Source organism: Podarcis pityusensis, assembly GCF_964106645.2.
Source record: "Podarcis pityusensis genome assembly, chromosome: 6".
NCBI classification, from domain to species: domain Eukaryota; kingdom Metazoa; phylum Chordata; class Lepidosauria; order Squamata; family Lacertidae; genus Podarcis; species Podarcis pityusensis.
The window spans coordinates 52,763,852-52,786,655 of NC_138030.1; the positions used below are offsets into that span (position 1 = coordinate 52,763,852).

Below are 22,804 nucleotides of genomic sequence, written 5' to 3' on the forward strand. Positions count from 1 at the left end.
GCGCACACACACACACGTAACAAGTTGCTACACTAAGGAGTTACCTAAAAGGCAGCGACAGATTTCCTGGAGTCGACTTCTGCTGGGTGGGTGCAAATCCCGAGAAACACGACACGTTAGTTTCAGAGGCTGGTGCGACTTCAAAACGCGCACAGTAGGATCGTTAGTCGCCCCCAGCTAGAAGGGGAGCCTCGATTGCGCTACATTTCTGGATGAATGTGGCGCGCGCAGGGGGTGGGGGGGATAAAAGATGACGGTAGCCACAGCCATTTCTGCTGGCCAGAAGGCTACCTACACCCTTAACACTATCAGGCGAGTGTTTAGTATGTCATGGGTTTATGCAGTGCTTTAAGGATGTCCTATTCCAAGAGCTCAAAGAGAGGAATAAGGTTGGAGAGGGATTAAAAGTATGAGTGCCCTTGCCTCAAGGATAGAACTTTTAAAATAAGGTTACCAGATTTTTTTTCAATGAATCTGGGGACACTTTCCAACTTCCTACTAAATAGATGGGAGCTGATTTGTAAATCCGAGGACTGTCCCCAGGAAACGGGGATGTCTGGTAACCTTATTTTAAAATGACATTAGGAAAGGAGATGCAAAGGGGGGGGGAAAGCCTACCCAATTTCCTCTCTCACACAGTGCCCCTCCTATTTCTTTTTTTCCATCTAAACAACACAAAAGTCCCACCCAACTTAATTCAGGGATGTGGAACCCGTGGTCCTGTAACTGTTGTTAGACTTCACCAGCCCCAGCCAGCATGGCCAATAGGCAGGGGTAATGGGTTTTTTAGTCTAGCAATATTTGTAGCACCACAGGCTCCCTTGCCTTGCTCCATCAAGTAGCAGTGATGGTTTAAACTCATTGGAGCCCTTTTCAGCTACAGGTGGTTCTCAGCACAGTCCTACAAGTGCCTGCTGAGAAGCAAGCCCCACTGAGGCTTCTGGGGAAACACAATATATAATTTCAGCTTTTAGAATTTCCTAAAATGAAATATTGAACTCAATAGTTATTAAGTCATTAACTTTGAAAGAAAAATGCTAACCCTGAGAATATGATAGTCGTACCGACATTTTTAGAGTGAAACCAATAACAGAAGAATTCCCATGTTGGAGCTGTCAAAAAACCACTACTGTCCAATCCTACGCAAGTTTACTTAGAGAAGTCCCATTCAGCAGGAGCTCCCATGCTGGGCTTTCCTTGCAGCTAACTCTGCACACCTAGTTGTTGGAGAAGGAAGACCCAGCGTTGGAAGTAGGTTGAAAGTGCAGCCCTGCTCCATTCTCTGTGCAACTATACTCTGCACATAATGCATGCATTGGGCTATAGGCTCTGTGCACCCAGGGCTACTGCAACTGGTGGAGGTGGGATGCAAGGAAAGCAGACACATTCCTCTTGCTTTCACGTGTTGAGCCTATACGGATTCAGTCCTAATTTCAATTAGGGGGAGATTGCATTATTACACCACTGGGTGGCGGCATAATAACATGGACAGAAGCAAAGCAGCCTTGTTCAAGGAAAAAAATCTTCAAAGGTAAAGTTAAATAGTTTCATTAGTTTTTGTTTTGGTGTCTTACAGCTTATTTACAGATGCATGGAAATCGTTTCCCCCTGTTAGGTTTGAGTGTCTGTGTCTGTGTCTGTTCTCTGCTTCATCCAAGATACCAGAGAAAAAAGTTTAATTGGCTCCTGACCAGCCAGCCAAAGAGAACTTCTGCCTGTTTTTATATTTAAAAATTGTGAATCGTTTTTTGGTGCCATAGCAGAAAGGCAGTACTGTATATGGGTGCATGAATGAAGCACAATGACTTTCTGTTGAATTACCCCCTGTAGTGCTTATCAAGACATGAAAATGAATTTGATCTTAGGTATAGTTTATTGGTATGGCTAAACATTCAATCTGACCTTTACATTAGTTCACAGAGAAGCTGCTTCATTATTTAGTTGTCTGTAACTAGAACGCTGCCCATGTACGAGAGTCTCTCTTACAGAGTGTGGGGTCAGAATACTTCATTCTGTTTCCAAGCAGTGTCAGAGAACAGGTAGGGTGGCCAGCTGCTCCTGAGCCCTTGAGAAGAGGGAAACAGTTAATACAAGGGTGGAGAAATTAAAAGTAGAGGCACCTTACCATCCTTTGCATCTGGCCAGGCTTGGAACAGGGTCATAGCTGCATTCATTTCCAGGGTGAGCACATGCCAAGGCAGACTGGGGCTTTAATATCTTCTTCTTCTTCTTCTTCTTCTTCTTCTTCTTCTTCTTCTTCCCCTGCCCATTTGGGCTAGGAGATGGAATTTTGGCTGGTGCAGCTGCTACTGCTGAAATTGCTGCCTCTACACAACTTCTAAACGCAGGAGATCCTTGGCCTCCTTTGCACCTTATCACCTTCCTCTGTCCTTTCTGACCCCCCTCTCCTCTGTGCATGGGTGGGCTGGAGTCTGCTAGGCCCCCTAAAGCAGATTAACAATTTAATGGTTGGCTGGCTCCTCCAGGCATCGCCCTGTAGTGTCTAGCTGTATTAAGCAGGGTGATTTCCCAGAAGGGAAGCCAGATCGCTCTGCTAATTACTAGCCATTCAGACTGGTGTAATTGACAAATAGAAACTCCAGGACAAAGAAGAGGCCACAGCTGTCAAAAAGTATGAACAGGTTCACCAGGTCAAGCATGTCCTTCCATCCAACTCAGTATCCCATCTTGGTACTAGGTGCCTAGACACTTCTTAGGATTAGTAACCACCCATTCCTCTGGGGAGGAAATTGCATGCTTGATGCTTCTACAGCAATATATGATGAAAAAGGAGTAGGATGCAATGTGGTTGAGGGTCCCTCCAGACTGGTGGGGGCTGCATTTCTTTGTTTGCTTTTTGTATATTCTGCAACATGTCATTGATACAATAATAGTTGTTAGGGAAACAATTAATACAAGGATGTCATTACAATGCCATTGATACAATAATAGTGCATTAGTGGTAAACTTATAGTGGACTGTTCACACATCATGCTGCTTTATTAGCTGCTTCTCCAACGTTATCACAGCATTGCAACAAAAGTGGGACACCTTGCAACATTTGTGCTATAAACGTTACAGGATTTGTTATAGGATTTCAGCAGGATGTTATGGGACATGCACTGGTTGGAAATGAAGCAGTACGTCTGCCCCAGAACTCTTGCAAGCACTAACAGAATTAAAAGCAAGGCAGTGTATAGCTGCCTCAATACAAGTCATCACGAGTGCACAGTATAAAGGTTGTCTGAAGGGGTCCTAAGTAGCTGCTCATGTGATTCCAGTGCCACATCTCTCCTTTATTGGGACAGTTATACTGAAGAATGAAGGATCTCCATCTAGTGAACACCCACTTTCTCCAGTGCAAGCAGGCTCTTTTGCTGTGCCTGGAGTGAGACCAGCCCAGGCTTTGAAGTCTGCACTACACAAGCTGCCCTGAAATAACATCTATCATGGCACCAGCATTTTGAAAGTGCCCACCATACTGTACAAACAAACAAATTAGAATGTCAAAACTTTGAATGCCCTTAGAGGCATTCCAGCAGAATATTAGGAGGTGACTTGAGACTTGAGACAACAGTCTGCCCATCTGTGATTCTCAGCAATGGCATGCAGAGGAAAACTGCTTTGCTTTCTTCCAAAGAGAGAAATAACAAACTTAAAGCGCAATCCATCTATCATCTATCTATCTACCTACATAATTACCCTTCATCAAAAGATCTCAGGGCGGTTCAGAAGATTACACACACACAGAGAGAGAGAGAGAGAGAGAGAGAGAGCGAGCGCTATTTTTCCAGAAAAAGGTGCCAGATACAATTGGAGCCTTGAAAGGTGCTGGGATGTTTGCATGATAGAAGGCGATCCATGGCTGCTTAGATGTCTTCCCACAGAAATTGCATCAATGAGATATTGCAACCATGTGCTAGCGCTGCAGTGCCTTGCCATGTGCCAGCTGGTTTCATCAGAGCATGAAGCCACAGAGTGCAGCGAGCAGAAAGTGATCCATTATGGGAAAGCTGCCAATTTAATGCTTTATATTCTTCCTGTGTTGGGAGGCACAGAATTATGCAGAAGTAAGAACGCCTCCTTCCCTTACTCCCCACTTGATGGCTCAATCTTGTTATTTAACCTGTCAAAGGAGTTGGCTTAGGGATGATGAAAGGGGATAGCTGATTTGGTTCATTGATCTGAAATCCCCTGCTGGTCTAGATTCTAAACTGAATCAATTTCCCTTCAAGGGCAACGTTGATCATTCCCCAAAGGGGCCCCCAGTGTTGGAGGGTCGTGTCACTAGAACAATCACAAAGAATCCAAAATGATGCAAACAATGCTTATTGGTAAATATTCCAACAAGCTTCAAAGAAACCTCTTATTGTCCAAATAACCACCTTTATTCTATGTACGTACAAGGGGCAAATGTACGCCAGTGACTTTAAACACTATGCTTCCCTAATCATGAATAAAGCAGGGGTGAAATGCAATTTAATGCTCAAAAAAATGTGAGTCATGGGAGTGTAACACTTCCCCAGCCACTGTTCCCCCTGCCAGTCACTTTTCTCCTATTTAGGTTGACTTCTAGTATTCAAGTCCAGGTGGAAGAAAACTTACCTTGGGGGCACAGACTGCAGGGGCAGAGCAGGGTGGGGCAGGGAGAGGAAAGCAGTGGAGATGTCATCCACCTTGCCTCTGCACACCTCAGATTACACCTTTGTCTCCTTTACGGCACACCTGACTGGGGCAGGCCCTGCATTTAATGAGATGAGACTGCTGTCATCATCACATGCAGTTTTGCCCCATGCAGATTCCATAAGATTCATTAGATCAGGAGTGGGGTACATTCAGCAGATGACTGTGGTCCTGCATGCTTCTCTGTTTGGCCATTGGGACTCTCCTGAGGCCACTTTGCTGCACTTGAGTGCTTCTGCCAGGGCGCAATATGTCCTTGAGTGGTGACGATGCCTCTGCCTTGCTAGGATGGTGGATAGGCAGGTACTTGCAAATAGGTGTGTGTACAGAAACCTATAACTTGTGTGCAGCCTACTGTACAAAGGGAAAAGGCATACCTGTTGCTTTGCCTACTTTTGCCTCTAGCTCCACCCACCACATGAATGCAGCCCTCAGAAGGTTGCCAAAGAGGAAATGGGGCCCTTGAGTCCACGGCTCCCTTGATCAACTACATTCTTTCTGCAGCACCCCTGTGGGGCTCAGGAGCCCAGTTATGTCACCCCTTGCCTGCAGAGCTGGCAGCCTCTCAAGCCTTTTTTGAACACCCTCCCTTGTGGAGTGTTCACTCAGCCTCCACTATCCTTGGGGTTCCTCTGGGCTTCCTGCCCTGCCCCAAAGAGGCAGCAGTGGGTGCTGCCAGGCCTGCATGGCAGAAGGGCACCCCTTCAGCACCTGGCACTCAGCTCCCATGCAGGCATTGCACACAGCAGGCACAAGAAAGGCCAGCACAGCACCTGTCTGCCTGCCCAGCCTCCCACTTGTCCGTCCATTCCCAACTGCAAGGGTTGGTGGACTGGCTGGCTGGGCTCCCTCGTCCACTTGCTTGCTTACTCCGAGGCCACCTCAGCTCCTGGCAACCAGCACCCCCTGGCCAGCCCCAGTGGCATCATTTGCCAAGGGAGCTTGTAGCCAGGCCTGCTGCAGCAAACAGCCTTGCATGCAGAGGCAGAGACACAAGCGGGCATCCGAGGAGGGAGAGAAGGAAAGAAAGAGGGAAGGAGGTTGGTGTTGCCTGCAGCACCCCTGATCATCATTCAAGGCACCCCAGGGTGCCACAGCACATTGGTTGAAAACCATTGGAGTAAGCCTATCTGCCCGGATTTATTATTAATGTCTCCACCTGTCATGGAGAAAAGTAATATCACAAAGAGACCTCCAGCCTCGTCCCTTCAGGTCTCTTTCTTGCATATAAATCAGTGAGGCAGAATCTGCTGGTGGGCTTTGGATTGAGAATGACTAAGGCCCCTCAGGACCATAGAATGGGCAGTGGGGTTCTGCCTCCTTGTAGCAACTGAGGATGGTGATAGTCATGCCAACAAAGAAGTCCAGTCTAGGCAGGGGCTTCTGTCTCCTTGGGTTGCCCTAATTAATAGAACACAGCAGAGAGAATGGTGTGGACAAAAGGAGAAGCTGACTCCGCTTGTCATTGGCTCCAGTTCCACCAGTCATTGGCTCTGTCTCCCCCTGCTGTTGGCCTCCCTGTCTTTTGCCCTACGGGCACCAGGCTCCAGTGCCTCCTACTCAGCGCTCTTCCGTTTGCGCAAAGGATAGTATGGAAAGTGCACAACGCAACACGAAACTCCCTGTTAGAAACTGCTGTCTGTCTGCAGCCACGGTCTCTGTCCAAATCATAGTAGATGGATTTTGTGGACGACATCTTGGACATAGCCCGACCAGCGCATGATGCAACAGCAACTTTGCGGACCCTAAGCAGGTTTGGTCAGTGCTTGGCAGGGAGATCAAGCCACCTTGCCTTCAACTTTGGAAGAAAGTCAGGCTATCAATGTAATAATAAAAGAAAGAAAGACCAGAGTGGAGAGCCAGCGCGCAACGGAGAAGCACGGAGAAGCGAGAAGGCTAAACAGGATGTTCAGCTTTTAAACCGTTCTGCCTACTAGTGTCATTTATTAGTATGGCTCCCCACGCGGGGAAATAAGGCAGCAGCGTCATGATGCGCTTATCCGAGGTGCATTACGGTAGCCGGGCTTGTAGCAGTTTGTTTCTCTGCATTGTGCTTTCCTATCCCTGCTCGGGCAGGTGGGAGAGGCTGAAACAGCAGCAGCAGCAGCAGCAGCAGCAGCAGCAGCAGCAGGAGCCGCGCGGGACGTCACTGGGTGACCTGCCTTTGCCGGACGGCCCCGCGCGGGAGGAGACTCTCTAAAGGGACGAGGGATCTCTTTTGTCCTTCGGGGCTGCCTGGAAAAAAGACAGCTTCGCAGCTCGGGCGGCAGCCCTTTCCCCGCTCTCCCGCTGCTGCTGCGTGGGGCGGCAACTTTTGCAGGGAGCCCCCTGTCAACTCATGCCAGAAGTGGGTGTCTGCCTCTCCCGAAGGTCCTGGAAGGAGAAAGCAAGGGCGGCCGCTGCCCTCCGCCTCTCCTTGAGAAGGCGGGAGCGAAGCAAAGGGGGTTTCATAACTGGCCAAATCCCAGATGGGGAGCAGTGATAAAAGAGAGATCGCAAAGTGGGGAGAGTTGGGAGCCGAGAGGTTTGCAGAGTGAGGCCAACCCCGGATCCTTGGGGCGGGAGGCTTTGCCGCCTGCTGAGCCACCCCAGCCCCGCCCCAGATCTTTGGGGTGCGCTGGGGTGCAGGCCGAGGCGCTGGCTGCCAATTTATTGATTAAGCAGCGAGGCGCGATGCTACTTGCGAGCGCATGTAGAGCCCGCCCGCTTTGACTTTGGGAAGGAGTTGGGGAGGGGGGTCCTTGGCTTCCTACTGCTCCAGGCTGGGCCCCTTGCCCCAATCTGAAGGCGGCTCCAGTCTCCTGGGCATGGAGGTCCCGGGGAGTTGCGCCGAGCTCCCGCTGCCCCACGACCTGAAGGATCTGGAGAGCAAAGTAGGGCAGAAGGCCCCGGACGGGCTGCTCCGCTGGCTCAGGGAGGATCCCGCCGCTCATCTGCTCCGGAGCAGCCCCAGCCGGGGTCTGCGCCACGGCCTGGGAGAGAAGATCAAGGCACTGAAGCTGGAGCTGGTGAGTTCTGCTGCCCCCATTTTTGGGGTTACCTGTGGGGTGACAGGGGAAAAGCACGACTCGAAACTCCCTTTCTTTTCTTTTTATCGATGGAGCTAGAAGCACGCCCTCCCTGCTCTCGTGGAACAGGGCAACGATTCATTCCCATCCTAACAGCTCAGTGGTATATATAAAAAGCCTTCCCATGAACTCAGACCATTGGTCCGTCCAGCCCTGCATGCCTGCTCTGATTGGCAGAGGTCTCCTCCCAGCTCTGGCAGAGATCCTGGGACCTTCTAAACGCATGCTGTACCCACTGGGCTACATGGCCTTTCGGGGGGTAGGTGGACAGTGCCTTCCCATCCTCACTGCTAGGATTTGCCACCATCCACTTCTTCATACAGTCCTCCTTTTGTGTGCGAGAGAAGTGATGGGCAACTCTATCCAAGTTCCGCCTCTGCTGTGCCTTCCAGTTTGGGATTGAGAATCTGCGTTTTCTAAACCCAAATGTTTGGAGACAATAAGTGTGCATCATTTCTTTGCTGGGGAGGGAGCTCCATTTATCCAGAGGATCTGTTACTTTACGTTTGCATCACATTACATTTGTTAACTGCACCCCAACCATTTATACGTGCATCTTTTCAGTCCAATTCATGTAGTAGCTGATTATTAGAATCATAGGAAGGGGTCTCAGAGGTCATCCAACTCAACCCCCTACTGATGCAAGAACTCCAGTATTGCAGCATCTGTGATAAGTGGCTGCTTCCACTTGAACCTCAGGTCACAGCAAACCAGTTCTAATGCGCACAAACCATGTATTGCCTGTCATAAGTGACTCTGCTGGAACGGTGCTTCTAGCAATAATCAACCAGTCTTTCCCTTTCTATGTTTTTCCTGCCATCCCCTGCCATGAGAGAGTGGCTGTGGGATTGTGGCCCTCCAGATGTTGTTGGTCTACAACTCCTATAATCCCCAACCACTGGCCATGCTGGTTGGGAGCGATGGGGTTTGAACAACAACTGGAATGCTTCCCTGCATTTCAGATGCTGGAGGCAGGAAGGCGTTTCAAGTCCCGAGTCCCCGTTTCACAGACCAACTGAGGGTCTTGGGACCCATGGTGTCAATTCAGCCAATGTTTCAGTGGAAATTTGATTTCAGTGGAAATCTGGACTGATTAAGCACATACTCTTTCTATATATGTTTTTGAGATATTGGCTAGAATGGGATATTTGGTGATGGACTGATGCTGAAGAGCTAAGGATACATAGAGTAAGTAAAGCACCATTGGATGCAGTGGGACATACTCCCAAGTAAGCATGCGTAGGAGTGCAGTTTGCACTATATACATTTACACATATACAGACACATGCTATATAAATATAATGGGCGTGTAGAGGCTGGCAAAGTGTTGTTGCTGAGATTGTGAACTATGAACGGAGAAGCTCATGGCTCAAATCTCATCTCAGTCATGGGCTTACTAAGGTCACTCAGTCTTAGCCTCAGCCTCTCTTCTGCAATTGGGGATCCTAACAGTGGCCCACCTTACAGGAATGTTTTGAGAATTGCTAAAAAATAATGACTATGAAATGCTTCAAACACTTTAAATGCACAGTACAAATGCTAAATGTTGTTGTCTGCAAACTTTTGATGCAATCCAATATACATGCCTACTGAGAAGTGAGTCTCATTGTCTTCAGTGGATCTTACTTCCAGGTGAGTTCAAATACCCACTGCCGGGAGCCTTTTCCAACTTGCCTGTTAATGTGACAAAAATGCAATAAACGGCAGGAATATCAATCTAATCCATAGATATTGCTGATGAAATTATCCTGAGCCTTTTATTATCTTCCACTTAGATCTTGGCATGGAAGTGATCCTTTCCCAGACATCAGCATAAAAAAAGAGAACAATAAGAAATGTGGTTTATTGTTAGATTGCTTCCTCAGGGAGAAAATAGTATACAAGGGTACAGCCTCTTGTCCTCCACAGATTGGCTGGCTCTTTGCCTAAGGGATACATCTGCTCCACAGCATGAGAAAGATGCTCTTGAGGTCTCTGAACTGGTAGAAAGACTGCGGGGAGGAGGTTGAAGGCGGCATTCAGCTTCATTTATCATCCATTCAGTTTCAAATGCTGAGGTTTTTTTATTTGCAAGGATGCTGAGAAATGGGGGAAGAAAACAGTTGGGATACATTAGCTCAGAGCTAATGCTAACTTTGGAGACTGATTTCCAAATATGGCAAGTCCCACCGCCTTGGGCACACCCTTCCATATGAATGCAAATAAAATAAAATATCAGTGTAGCCTGCCTGTATCCATTTGCACATACCTAGATGTTTCTTAGTGGAATAAGCAGTGGGTCTGGCAAGCTACTTGCCCCAAAGGGCAATTACTAACCCCAGGAACGCGACAGGGTAGCTAGCTGTAATTGCAGTAGTGAATTCTGCAAAGATTTGTGGATGGCCCAGTTTCACTATCCTCTAACTGAGATGAAGGTAGAGGATGACAGTAACCTGTGACCACTTAGTGAGCTATAGCTGAGATATAACTTGCACTGGGAACTTCTTGCCTCATCAAAACTCCTGCTCTTCGCCCTTAAGTTAGACCAGTTGCTGGATTGCATCAAGTCTTTTTGAAACAAGTGGGATATTTTCTATTTAGACTGAAGTCAGGGGTTTGTTGCACATACGCTGATGAGGCCAAATTTTTCATTCATTCATTCATTTTATTAAATTTGTATACTGCCCTTCATCCACAGATCTCAGGGCGAGTCAAAACACAAAATTACAACATGAAAAGCACAAAATACTGTACATAATAAGTAGGAACCAAAACAAACCAATAATCTCCCCTCCCTCAACACATTTAAAAGGGCATTGGATGCTAATCAGCCAAAGGTCTGTTTAAGAGGAATTTTTTTTTGCCTAGTGCCTAAAGGTGTATAATGAAGGCTCCAGCCAAACCTTCCTAGGGAAAGCATTCCACAAACAGGGAGCCACTGCAGAAAAGGCCTGTTCTCATGTTGCCATCTTCTCACGCAGAGGAGGCACATGAAGAAGAACCTTAGATGATGATCGCAGGGTCTGGTCAGTTCATACGGGCAGAGGCAGCTCCTGAGCCATTTAAAGCTTTATAGGTCAAAATCAACACTTTGACTTGGGCTCAGAAACTAATTCGCAGCCAGTGCAGCTGGATTCTAATTGTACTTTGCACAATTGATTTCTCAATTTGGTTACAATCCTAAAAGACAGAGGGACCTGATTTTACTAGCGGCAAACACAAAGAGGAAGTTTGTGTCTGTTCTTAATCCCTGGGAAAGTTGGGATTTGGATCAAACCAGAAAATGTGCTGCTTGATCCCCATTAATCACTAATTAATATTAATACCAAGTGTCTTTGGGGCGAACACTGTGCCACTGCAGCAGCACTTGAGAGATATCAAGCAGGGAGGAATGAAATCCCAGTATCTGTTTTTTAAAAAAACAACACCCAACCAATTCTTTGTACTACTCAACATTATTTGCAAATCATGGCCCATTTTGCTAAAGCTCTCCTTAGCATCTTGCTTTTGAACAGATATGCAGGCAGATATGGTACTTGTCAGTGTAAGAGAGCAGGGGAACTTAGCATGCCCATAAATATGACAGCTGAGAGGCCTTGGCGCACAGAACTCAGAATCACCGGGTTGTCTCAATTTCTGTATTCTTCCTTTCTTTCTCAGGCTAAGATTAAGTGTAAACAGTTACACTGCATTGCTTTAGATCTTGGGCCTATATATATAGGCCCAAGATCTGAAACAACACAATGTAACTTTTTGCACTTAACTTTATACTTATATATATGGTACCTTTTGGGTATTCAATGTACTTAGAGTAGGGATGGGGAACCTGGGTCCTCCACAAGTGGCTGGACTCCAACTTCCATCAGCCGTAGCTGTAGTCCAGCAATATTTGGAAGGCCACCATTTTCCCTCCCCTGCCTTACAGGAATGTTGTACGGTGTGTCCTACATTGAAATGTGAGGCTCAAAGCCAACTTGTAAGTTCATGGTTGTGCCGAGATTTGAATCACACACACCCTACAGGCAGGAATTGGAAATGACCATAAGGGGCAATGACTGGTGGGTGTTTGAGTGGAATAATAATAATAATAATAATAATAATAATAATAATAATAATTAATATACTGGTGGAGGAGGGTTAGCCTCTTCCTTTTTACTGTTGCCCTGGATTATTAGGCGGGGGGATAGACAGGTGCTTGTTTTTAGGACAAAAAATAATATGTCCTACATAACATGTCCCCTGCCAACCTAACAGTTTGAAAGTACATCAAAGTGCAAGTAGATAAATAGGTACTGCTCCGACGGGAAGGTAAACGGTGTTTCTGTGTGCTGCTCTGGTTTCGCCAGAAGCGGCTTAGTCATGCTGGCCACATGAGCCAGAAAAACTCGGCCAGTAAAGCGAGATGAGCGCCGCAACCCCATAGTCGTTCGTGACTGGACTTAACTGTTAGGGGTCCTTTACCTTTACACAACATGTGGTTCTGCATGTTTGGTGCCAGTGTGGTGTAGTGATTAGAGTGCAGGACCTGTGAGGCCAGGGTTCAAATCCCCACTCAGCCTAAATTGTGTGTGTGTGTAAGAGAGAAAGCGGCAGAATGGAATCAGGTGTGAAGAACATGTTTCCACATGAGACTCCTTATCTGTCTTTGGATATGTGGGTGGAAGCTTGCTCAGGGCAATGGTATCCCCACCCATGTTGTGCTTGCCATGCAAATATGTTACACAGATGTACCCAAATGTGGATTAATGCAGTTCTTAGAGATGGGGTGGGAGTTTGTCATCTGTACATGATTGGTACAAGAAGCTGCAGGTCCCAATGGTTTTAGCAATTTCAAGGAGCCACTTCGCGTTCGGTGGCTGGTTGTTAAAACTTGCTTTTTGTACAGCCCTAGCTCCACCACTATCAGATAACTTCACTGCAATCTTTCAGCCCAGACCTTACTCTGTTTATTCAAAAGTAAGTCACTTAAGAGTAAGGTATTTAGAATACTGGCCTTAGTGCCCTGAATCCTGTACTTGCTGCAATGCCTAGCGTCCTTAATAATGCAATGTCTCATTGTACTCCGAAGGCACGTGAGGCCACCTCCTTGCTGAAATGAAACAGATCTGGGTCTGGTCCATGCCTAGATGGGTGACTAGCTGGGAATTGCATGCCTTCCTGCTTGGGTTCTAGATGAAAAATAGGTGTGTTATGAATGTAAACAAATAAGTTTAAGAAACATGCTGTGAGCTTATACTTCGACTGATCATTCACTTGGAAGTCATTAAGAGGCAGGGTTTTTTCAGTAATATACCACTGAAATGAATTGTGGCCTTAAACGCCCTACACTAAAAAATAAACAAGTGTTTTTTTGTTTTGTGAATTGGTTTGACACAGTCCTGGAAAGGGACTTCAAAGAACTCTTCTGCTGCACAGTTAAGACCCTGATGACCCATTCAGTGGAACATCCTATATGTTTCTGCCAGCATCAAACTGGGTGTGTTTACATAATTATTGGCCCACAAAGGACTTTGTCTTCCTTCTTAGTTTGTGGTGGTTTTCTGTCCCTTGTTAATCAATCAAATTGAATTCTTACATATTTTACCATCCCCGGGCATAGAAGATATACCATGGAGATATATTGCTAGCTCCTAGCACATTAGGGTAGCCATTGTGGTGCCCTCCAGATCCTAGTGGACTCCAGTTCCCATCATCCCTGACCCTGACTGTTGTCCATCCAGGCTGGGACTGCTGGGAAGTGTAGCCTAAGAACAACTGAAGGGCACCAGGTTGACGAAGGCTGCTCTATGGGAACATCAGCACAGACGTTTTTATAAGGTCCAGGGGGACATATCCAGAGTATCCCTGTGGTCCACATGCAGTAGGATATTTAGACTGTTCCCCTAACAATCTGCACCACAGTCAGAGCCATTTTTATTTAAGTGTGCAGTCCAGAGATGTAGGCCCTATCACCACTGTATTTTCTTTAAACCTATAGCAATTTAGGTCTTAACATGTTTTAAAAGATGCAATGGAAGCAGAGACTCTGGAAAACTATTCAGAAGCCTATGCTCACTGCCTGCATCCATCCAATTTCAGACTGAACACATTCATTCCGCCCACTGGGAATTGCCACTACAAAGCAGTCACATCTCTTTAAAGAACAGCTGCTGTTCTGTTTATTTGCCTTTATTCAAAAATAGAACTATACATTTGTGCAATAGGATCCATGTCCTGCAGACCTGCCATTTGTTCTCTGGTCTTTTCCTGGTTTTTAAAAAGCACTTCCTGGACAAGTATTTCCTTAGTCACAGTTCCTCCATCTGTTCATTCAGACTTCCCCTTTCCAAGACCAGCTGCAATGGAAGTGCAAAACTGCTGGTATGTAAATATTATTTTGCCACCTCAAGCCCATGTAAAATGTCTTGAAACCTGTAACCCAAAACTAGTTATGGGGTATTATCGAAGGAAAAGTGGACACGATTAACACTTCGCCATTCCCTGTTAAGTGCCCAACTGAGTGCCCTGGCCAATTACCAGTAACTCTACTCTCCAAAAAAGGAGGATTTATTCCATGTCTGAGCTCATGAGCAGAAACTGTGAGAATATATCTACATCTATTCAAGTCATCTGTACCTGAAACAGATCTGGTCTAGTACTAATTATTCTCCACTGAATACATTGGAATCTGGCACTCTAATAGTCATCCCCAGTACTGATTTTTGGTATCAGTTAGTTAGTTAAAGTTCTTTTTCTTTTAGAAGAAGAAAAGGAGGGTTTCAATGTTTATACATACATTTCAGAGCAGCTCTTCATGTTGGAGTTGCTGCAGGAAACACAAGTATCACACTGGTGCTTCTTGCAGTAACTCTGTACATTTCAAATGCTATGCACCCCGATTGGATTAGACGTCTGTACACAAAGATGCAGGTCAACATTATACCTGCACTTTTGACATCTGCTGTGGGAAGCACTAATGTAATGCTGGTGTTGCCTGCAGAAATCATAATGTGTCAAGCTGCCCTTAGTTGATGGCTTTCATGCTTTCTGTGGGTTGGTCTTCATTGGCCTTCGGTGGTGCACTTGGTCTCTAGGTGAAGACAGGCCTGCTGTTTGTTTTCCCGTTTCGCTATGTGCTGTTGGAACTGTTTCTCCTCTGTCCATGGTGCTCACATGCCTCATCAGCTAGTTCAATGGCATCTTGTCCAGCTGGAATCATTTACCAATACCGCTGCCTTTGAATCTAGCCTAATAAATCAAAACTTCTCTAAACAAATCATTTGCTAGCTTTTCAAGATCCTTGCCTCTCTTCCGAGTTTGTGGCAGCATCGTGGAGTTTTGTGCTGGCTGCATTCAAGAGCAAATGCTGCGTACAACTGGGAGAACTTTGACGGAACTCAGCTTCTCCTTGTGAAACCTGGGGACTGATTCATAAACTGTGTTTTTTAAATCAAAGAATGCTGGATTATGCTTTTTGTTAGGAGCTGTTTACCACTGGTTTATATACAAAGGCCTCTGATCTTCACCATGCCACTGCATTGGGAGGGGGAAAGGTTTGAGGGAGCTTGTGGAAATGAGGTAGCTACAGGAAAAAATGGTTTCTGTGGAAAAACTCAACCACAAAACCAGGAAAGATGTAATGGCCATTTTTTGTTTTTTAAGGGGGGATTCTAGGTAGCTTAAGTGAAATTTATTGCAGGCCCAACAGGGTTTTTTTGGGGGGGGGGAATTGTCTTCCTGAGGGGCAGTAAATTCTCATGCGATACATGGGGCATTCTGGTGAGACCTCTGTTGTCACTGCATTTCATTTCAGCCACCTGGTGTTTTTCCCTCATTTTCATTGTTGCCTGCCACATGGAGCACATGAGAAGCTCCTGGTCGAACTGAGAGAAGTCCAGTGCCAAGAACCACCCCTTGCCAGTTGGCATTGTTACTGTATTTATTTATATTTGCATCGTCAGACTTTGGTGGTTCTTCATGGAAGCAGGGCCCTTGCACTGAGTGGCCAAGGGGAAGGGCCATAGCATGCAGAATGCCACAATTTCACTTCCCAGCATCTCCACTTAGGATCATGCTAGGAGAAACCCCTTCCTGAATCTCTGGAGTCACCACCAGTCAGTGCAGTCAAGACTGAGCTAGATTCTCATGTTCCTGTGCTATACATACATATATGAAGTATCTCCAGTTCACCTTCCAGAAGGTCTTCCATTCCATATCTCCTGCAGCTTATAGTTTCATACTGCATTTTCTTTCCTATCCCACAGGCCTACCTGAGAGCAATAGACATCAAGATCCTACAGCAGCTAGTAGCAGTGCACGAGGGCATAGAGGCGGTGAAGTGGCTCCTGGAGGAGAAAGGGACGCTGACCAGCCGCTGCAGCAGCCTCACCAGCAGCCAGTACAGCCTGGTGGAGAGTCAAGAGACATCCCGGCGGGGCAGCTGGAACAGCCTTCAAGACCCCAATGACAAGTTGGACAGTATCTCCATTGGCAGCTATTTGGACACACTTGCTGATGATATGGACGAGTATGGGCAAAGCTCTTCCATGGAACCCATAATGTCTTCCACCCCAGGCAGGCCACTGGCCAGAGCCGAGCTGGAAAGATCAAAGACTGACCTAGATAGGGCTTTTCCTGCCAAGGGTGAGAAAGAGCTGGAGAAAAGCAAAACGTGCCTTGAGAGGGTCCCCGTTAAAAGCCAGAGTTCAAGTGAACCAAACAGAGCTGCTGGGCAGTCACCACCAATGGCCAATGGGATATTGGGCAGAAATGTCCCAGGGCTGGAGCAAAGCACTGAGGTTAATTTACCCTTGGCAGCTGCCAAGCAGTTGAGCAGCCCAGCAGCAAAGGCCTTGAGGAGCAGCAAAGTTGACATGGAGAACTGCAAGTTGAATAGCAGGAGGCACTTGGAGTATGATGCCCATTGGCAGTGGGTTCAGTCTCAAGACGATGTGACATTCTTGTAGCATCCCAGACTTGCTGCCTGGGCTAGCAGGTTATGGGCTCAGGGCCTCATGCAGCTACAGTAGTTTGCACTTTGGATTGGACCATCTGTTTTCCTTGCCAAAATGGTTGCTTCTGTTTGCTGCATTTGCTGGTGGACACAACATAGAGTTGCATGGTTCTTCCTTGTCATTAACCACCTCTAGGAACAGCTCTTGGGTTGAGCGATACCTGTTGGAGGGGTTCTTGGCCTTCCATCATGACATCCTTCAGTCTTGTGCAATATTGTTTCTAGTCTCTGAGAGAGATGCTGCGTTGTCATGTGTGGCACATCACTGCTTCCACACATCCATGAGGTTTGGAGAAACATCTTCATCTTAAGAGCAACAAGGCGCACATACCTTGATGCAACCCACATGGCTTTCCTTGGGAGAACTCTGCCCCCTATTCTTCCTGTTCATGTTAATGGAGAGTTGTTTGTGGATTTCAGATGGAAAGCAGAGTCACGCCTTTGACACCACTTCCTCTTCTCATCTGTTTCATTATTATGCACCTTGATGGGGAGATTATCCCTCCTTTGCTCAATAGTTCAGCAAAGTCCCAGGTTTAAGAAAGGAATGGGAAAACAAATTCCGGTTTGTTTGCAGCACTCACCATGATGAGCATTCCTCTCTGCCCTTCGCTGCCTCCACCTGAGCTGGAGCAGAGGAAAATCAGGGAGGAGTGGGGGCGGGGGCAGTAACCATTCCTGCTGTCCTGGTGTGCATCAAAGGCACTTGAGAAGGGCTAGAGCAGGAATGGGAACACTCAGATCCAGGGGACAAGCGCAGCCCTCCAGACTTCTCTGTCTGGCCTGTAGGGATCCCCTACAGACTGCTTTCCCCCAGCTACATTCTTCTGTGGCCACAGCCCTCACCAGTCCTACTTTGCATCCTCCTTGGGTGTTTTTGTCTGGCTGGAATGTGTCCTTGAACTCTGAAAATGCTTCTTGGTTGCTTGGATGGAGGATAGAGGTGTGTGTATTTGTGCCTACTCTGTACAATGGTAACATTTACATTTATTGCTCTGCCCACTTCTACCCCTGGCTCTTCCCTCCACTGAGATGTGGCCCCTAGAAGTTTGTCTAGAAGTGCCTCTGTTGCACTGAAGGTGTAGCATGTCTCTGGGGATTATTTCCCCGTCCCCAGTTCCACACTTTCAGGGAGCCTAAGTACCTTGAAGGGTGCACAAACAAGCCCCAGATCTCTTTCCAAGCTTGAATGGGGGGTGGGCAGGAATCATGCTTGGAGACAGGACACTGCCTCTCTCTAGTGTTCACACATTTTACAAGGCCAGCCTTCATCAGCCTGGTACCCTTCAGATGTTTCTGAACTATAGCACCCATCATCCCTGACCCTTGCTACATGCTGGCTTGAGCAAACAGGGTAGTTGTTGTGGAAACATTTGAAGGGCACCAGATTGGGGGAAGTTGATCAGTGAAAATCCTGGGGAGAAGAACTGAGGGTGTGCTCAAATGTTCGGGAGCCAGCATATTTTCCAGTGTCAGCTCCGCAGAGGGACACAGACACAGACAGATATGCTTTTGTCACTACCTTCAGGCTGATATCCAGGGACCTGGGTTTTCCTCAACCCCATGTGCTTTGTTTCTGGTGTGGATTCAAAGAAGTTGACTAGCTTTTCTCCCATGCAATTTACCCTGTAGTAAGAGGGAGATGGAATTACCTGATTTTGTGGGGATGTCATAAAGCCAACGTTTGACTCCTGCTAAAGCAAAAATCTAATCTTCCTCTTTTTTTAGAAAGGGAATAAAGGAGCAGGCTGAAGTAGTTTCGGCTTTGTTTAAATTAATGGTCCCTTTGTTTAAATTAATGGTCCCTTTAACCCACTTTGACTAAGACTGAAACAGGACCAATTTTGGACTCTCTCTGATGCAAATCCTCCAGTCTCTTCCCTGTAAGGTTTGACAATTCATTTGCTATTCCCTCCGCCCTGCTGCACCATGCCCCACATTGCTGCAATTTTTGACCTGCCAGCATTGTAGACAATGTCAAATTCATAAAAGCAGGGTGGACAGGTGCTGTCAGTAACACCAGATATCTGTCAGCCTTACATAATTTTGCAGTGCTTCTGTTGAGCCACTGTGCACGTTCATCCTGCAAGTTTCAAAACCATTTTTCACAGCACAGCATGCTACATTCTCAATCCTCACAGTATTTTCTTTGAAATCCTTTTAAACATGGTTTTGTATTTGAGGAGCATCCATCTTCTCCCTAGATTTTCTTTCAGAATCTTGCGTGCCAAAATGACACCGGCCAATCTGGTCTTACCATCTTTTCTGTGAAGGCTCACTTAAATTTTCCGTGTCTGTTATGCTCATCATTCTTAAAGGCGCCAGTTCCTCAGCTGCAATACAACGTTCAGCACTCAGTTATGCATGCCGTGTGATGAAGGTAGATGTGTCCAGCCATATGACAGAGTTCACTGTGCATTTGAATTCTGGTTTTGAAGTCACAACGGTCCTCTCCTGAAGGTTTCAACGTAATTCTAAGGAGGAAAACACACACATACACAACACCACAAAGTGTTGCATCAACAACCTTAAGGACTTGTTCTTTTCTCAGGCCGCTAGGAAGACACACAGATTTCCCATGTAATGCTGAATTGCAAAGGGTGAAATTACACAGAACCCTTAATTGTATAACAGCAACTGTCACTTTAAAAAAAAAAAGAAAAAAGGATTCGACTTTGAATTATGGGGAGGGGGACTTTAATCCTTTCCCCCTATGTTATCACCCTGATACTATTCCTTCCCAAACTGCTACTTTTGGGGGTGGGGAGCAAAATTTAGAGAGGAAGGCATTTTTCATTCAAACTGTGACACGGGGCTGGAAAAGGCTAGTCCCTTCCCCACATGCTTGAGTCCCGATCCTGATTGCACCACTGTGTGTGTGTGTGTGTGTGTGTGTGTGTGTGTACGTGCGCTATTTAAACAGCGTGTTTAAAGACAAACTACATGCATTTAAAGAACAAGACACATTTATTTCAATCATGCGATTGATGATGGCCAATCTAATTTGACCCCCGATGCCTCTCCCCCCCCCCCCCATCCTCTTCTGAGCTGCTATGGGTTGATACAAACTAAGTGGTCTTAAAAACCTGAAGAATCCAAACTCAGAAATGAGAGCAGCAGTAGCAGCAGTAGCAGCAGTAGCAGCAGTGGCTGCCCTCTGTGAAGAGACCTATATTGCTTCATCTGTCAGTTATATCCACCCTTAAAGCTTTTTGTATGCATGTCAGTATACCAATACCTTGGCTTGAAAGGACAAAAAGCCAGCTTTCAGCAGTAGTGTGGGTCAGTGAATGACGTGGAGATTATGAATAGATTCCACAAGCAATGATGTCTAATGCCTCTGCCCATGTTTCCAACCCCAAGAACAATAAAATCCTTTATGCTTCTTTCCCCAAGTTTCAACAATGGGTTGCTTGGAAATCAGGAATTGTTTCGGTTTGTTTAATTTGCTGCCATATTCATTTTACAATGTGACACAACAACAAATACTGTTCTACAAAGGGGCCCTTGCAAAGTTCATTGGATTCACCACTTTGGTTATATGATAAGCACCTTGTTCTTTGTTCCACCTTTATCAGGCCATGTTGGTTAAACTTATAGGCAGCCTATGGCCAATTTCATCTGTCACTAGAAATCAGAGCCCAGTATAAAGTCTACATCACAATTCATAAAGGCAAACTTTGACTTCAGAGCCTGAAAATGACATTTCGTACATATTTGATTTCATCCGAATAAATGTGCAATCAAAATCAGTGCACACAACTGTGGCAGATTAACATTTGCTTTCAAAGCAACTGAAGAACAAACAGATGCTTACAATGTGAACACTTAACATTTGGGATGAGTTTGCTTAAAATATATAGTTCACTCCTACTTGCTGCAAAACTTGGACAATATGCCCAGAAATTGAGAATTCGAAAACTGGGTGGGAACAATGTTCATCTGGTCCAACTTCCTGCCCAGAGACTGGACAGCCCAAGCAGCTGCTTCAACATACCCAATCCAGATCACAGAATGTCCCAAGCAGGTGCACGGCTGGGAAAAACCAAACCCAGCACAGGAAATGGCCTCAAATGATTCAAAACAGAGAACAAAGCCATATGCTGCAGAATAAGGCAAATAAAGAAATCCAGGTTCTCTAGGCAATATGACCAGAAGGAAGCTTTTCTCCAAATTGTTAGAATGCAGAGTAAATTGCCTTGAATATTAATGTATTGTTCATCTTGTTACAGCACACATCACTAGGTGGAGTTTAAGGATGTTGGCCCTTTTTGGAATATTTTCATTCCCATAACAAAATTGATGGGATTTTCCGGTGTTGTCACCTAGGAGAATTCATTGTGCTGTTTGCAGAGAGCAAAGCATTTTATAACTCATGAAAATTTCTCTTGCATAGCTGGGAATGATGGCCTCTTGAGGTTGATTCTTAAAACTACAATTGTGCATGTGAAAAACAAATCCCAGTGCATTCCAGTGGATAATGCAAATCATATTATCAAATAAAAATTTCCAGTCTTCCCTTCAGTGACGTCTCCTTGCTTTCTTATATAGACACAATCACTTGCAGATGGAGCCCAGCATATTAAATTTTGTGGAATTAGCTGAGATTTCCACTTCCTTTTGGATGCAAAGACAACTACTCCATAAAATGTTAAGTAAACTCTGAATTGCTAATGTATTTAATTGTGTTTTCACCCCTCCCTAATTCAGTTCCCACCAACTCTGAGCTGTGTGCCTTGGGCTCCTCAACTTACCAGTGAGGAGTCCAGCACAGTAAGGAGCAATATTTCTACAGCATCAGGGGAGCTGTCCAGCCACTGAGTCAGAGCTAGACCACAAGACTAAGAACTGGGCAGGAGACAGTGTTGTACTAGCAACATACAGTCAGCAAGGCAGAGAGAGGTTTTATAGCTGTGCCTGTTGCATTACCCCTTTCTCAAGCATCAATGAGGGCTTGGCTCAGAGTACCCTTTTGGGTTCTTTCTCCCAAGCACGGATCGGAGATGGAAGACTTTGTTTATTTTATTAAATTTGTATTCCACCTTTCCAACAAATGGAGCTCAAGGTGGCTAACAGCAACCATGCAAATACGGTAACATATAATAAAATACAATAAAATAGCAACAAAATACAAAGTTAAAAGCAAGGCAGGCAAATATAAAAACAACCAGTTGCCTCATATACAGTGGTACCTCGGGTTACAGACGCTTCAGGTTACAGACGCTTCAGGTTACAGACTCCGCTAACCCAGAAATAGTACCTCGGGTTAAGAACTTTGCTTCAGGATGAGAACAGAAATCGTGCAGTGGTGGTGGGGCGGCAGCAGGAGGCCCCATTAGCTAAAGTGGTGCTTCAGGTTAAGAACAGTTTCAGGTTAAGAACAGATCTCCGGAATGAATTAACTACTTAACTGTATACTGTATACAGGTCAGCTTATGGGCCACAGACTTGCGCTTGTATGGAGAACTTGGGGAAATGAAATGATTTTAAAGAGACAGACAGTCTGAATGCTCTGGGATTTCAGGAGCAACAAGGCATCCCTAGAGAGCCACTCAGTTTGGTGTGCAGGGCACATCAGGGGATACCCACCCTGCTGAATCTCTCTGAATCATAGAATTGTAGAGCTGAAAGTGACCCTAAGGATCATCTAGTCCAACCCCTGCAATGCAGGAATATGTAGCTGTCCCATACATATGTGCCTGATTTGGCTAAGGATTCCTCCAAAACAAATGCACACCCCTAGTAAGTAATAGTAAGGAGACTATAGCAATTGACCACATACTTCAGATCATTCATATGCTCCTAGCATGTGCACTATAATAACAGGGGCTGACCAGAAAAAGGAATGCCTTCAAGGTGCTTGGTGGAGATTCACATTAACCACAGGCAAGCACATTCCTTGGATGTGTAGCCTTGTGGAATCTATTCTTCAAAAGCATAATATCCATTCAAGCAGTCAATTCCTCGCTCTATTTTTTCCTTTTTGGGGGGCCTTGCTTCGCTATCTTTGGAGCTAAAAATAATTCCGCCCACATATCCTTGGGGAACTGAAATGTATTCATGGTTAAATGAACACTGAGGT

The 22,804-nt window shown here is 45.9% G+C and overlaps 1 protein-coding gene across 1 annotated transcript; it reads left to right on the top strand.

The window, feature by feature from the left end:
• Window positions 1-6,691: 6,691 nt before the first annotated feature.
• On the top strand, window positions 6,692-20,111 carry LURAP1 (leucine rich adaptor protein 1). Its single transcript, XM_081009636.1, has 2 exons — window positions 6,692-7,691; window positions 15,974-20,111. Exons 1-2 carry the CDS (start codon window positions 7,491-7,493, stop codon window positions 16,673-16,675), a joined length of 903 nt encoding a protein of 300 aa, XP_080865762.1. The 5' UTR covers window positions 6,692-7,490; the 3' UTR covers window positions 16,676-20,111.
• Window positions 20,112-22,804: the final 2,693 nt, after the last annotated feature.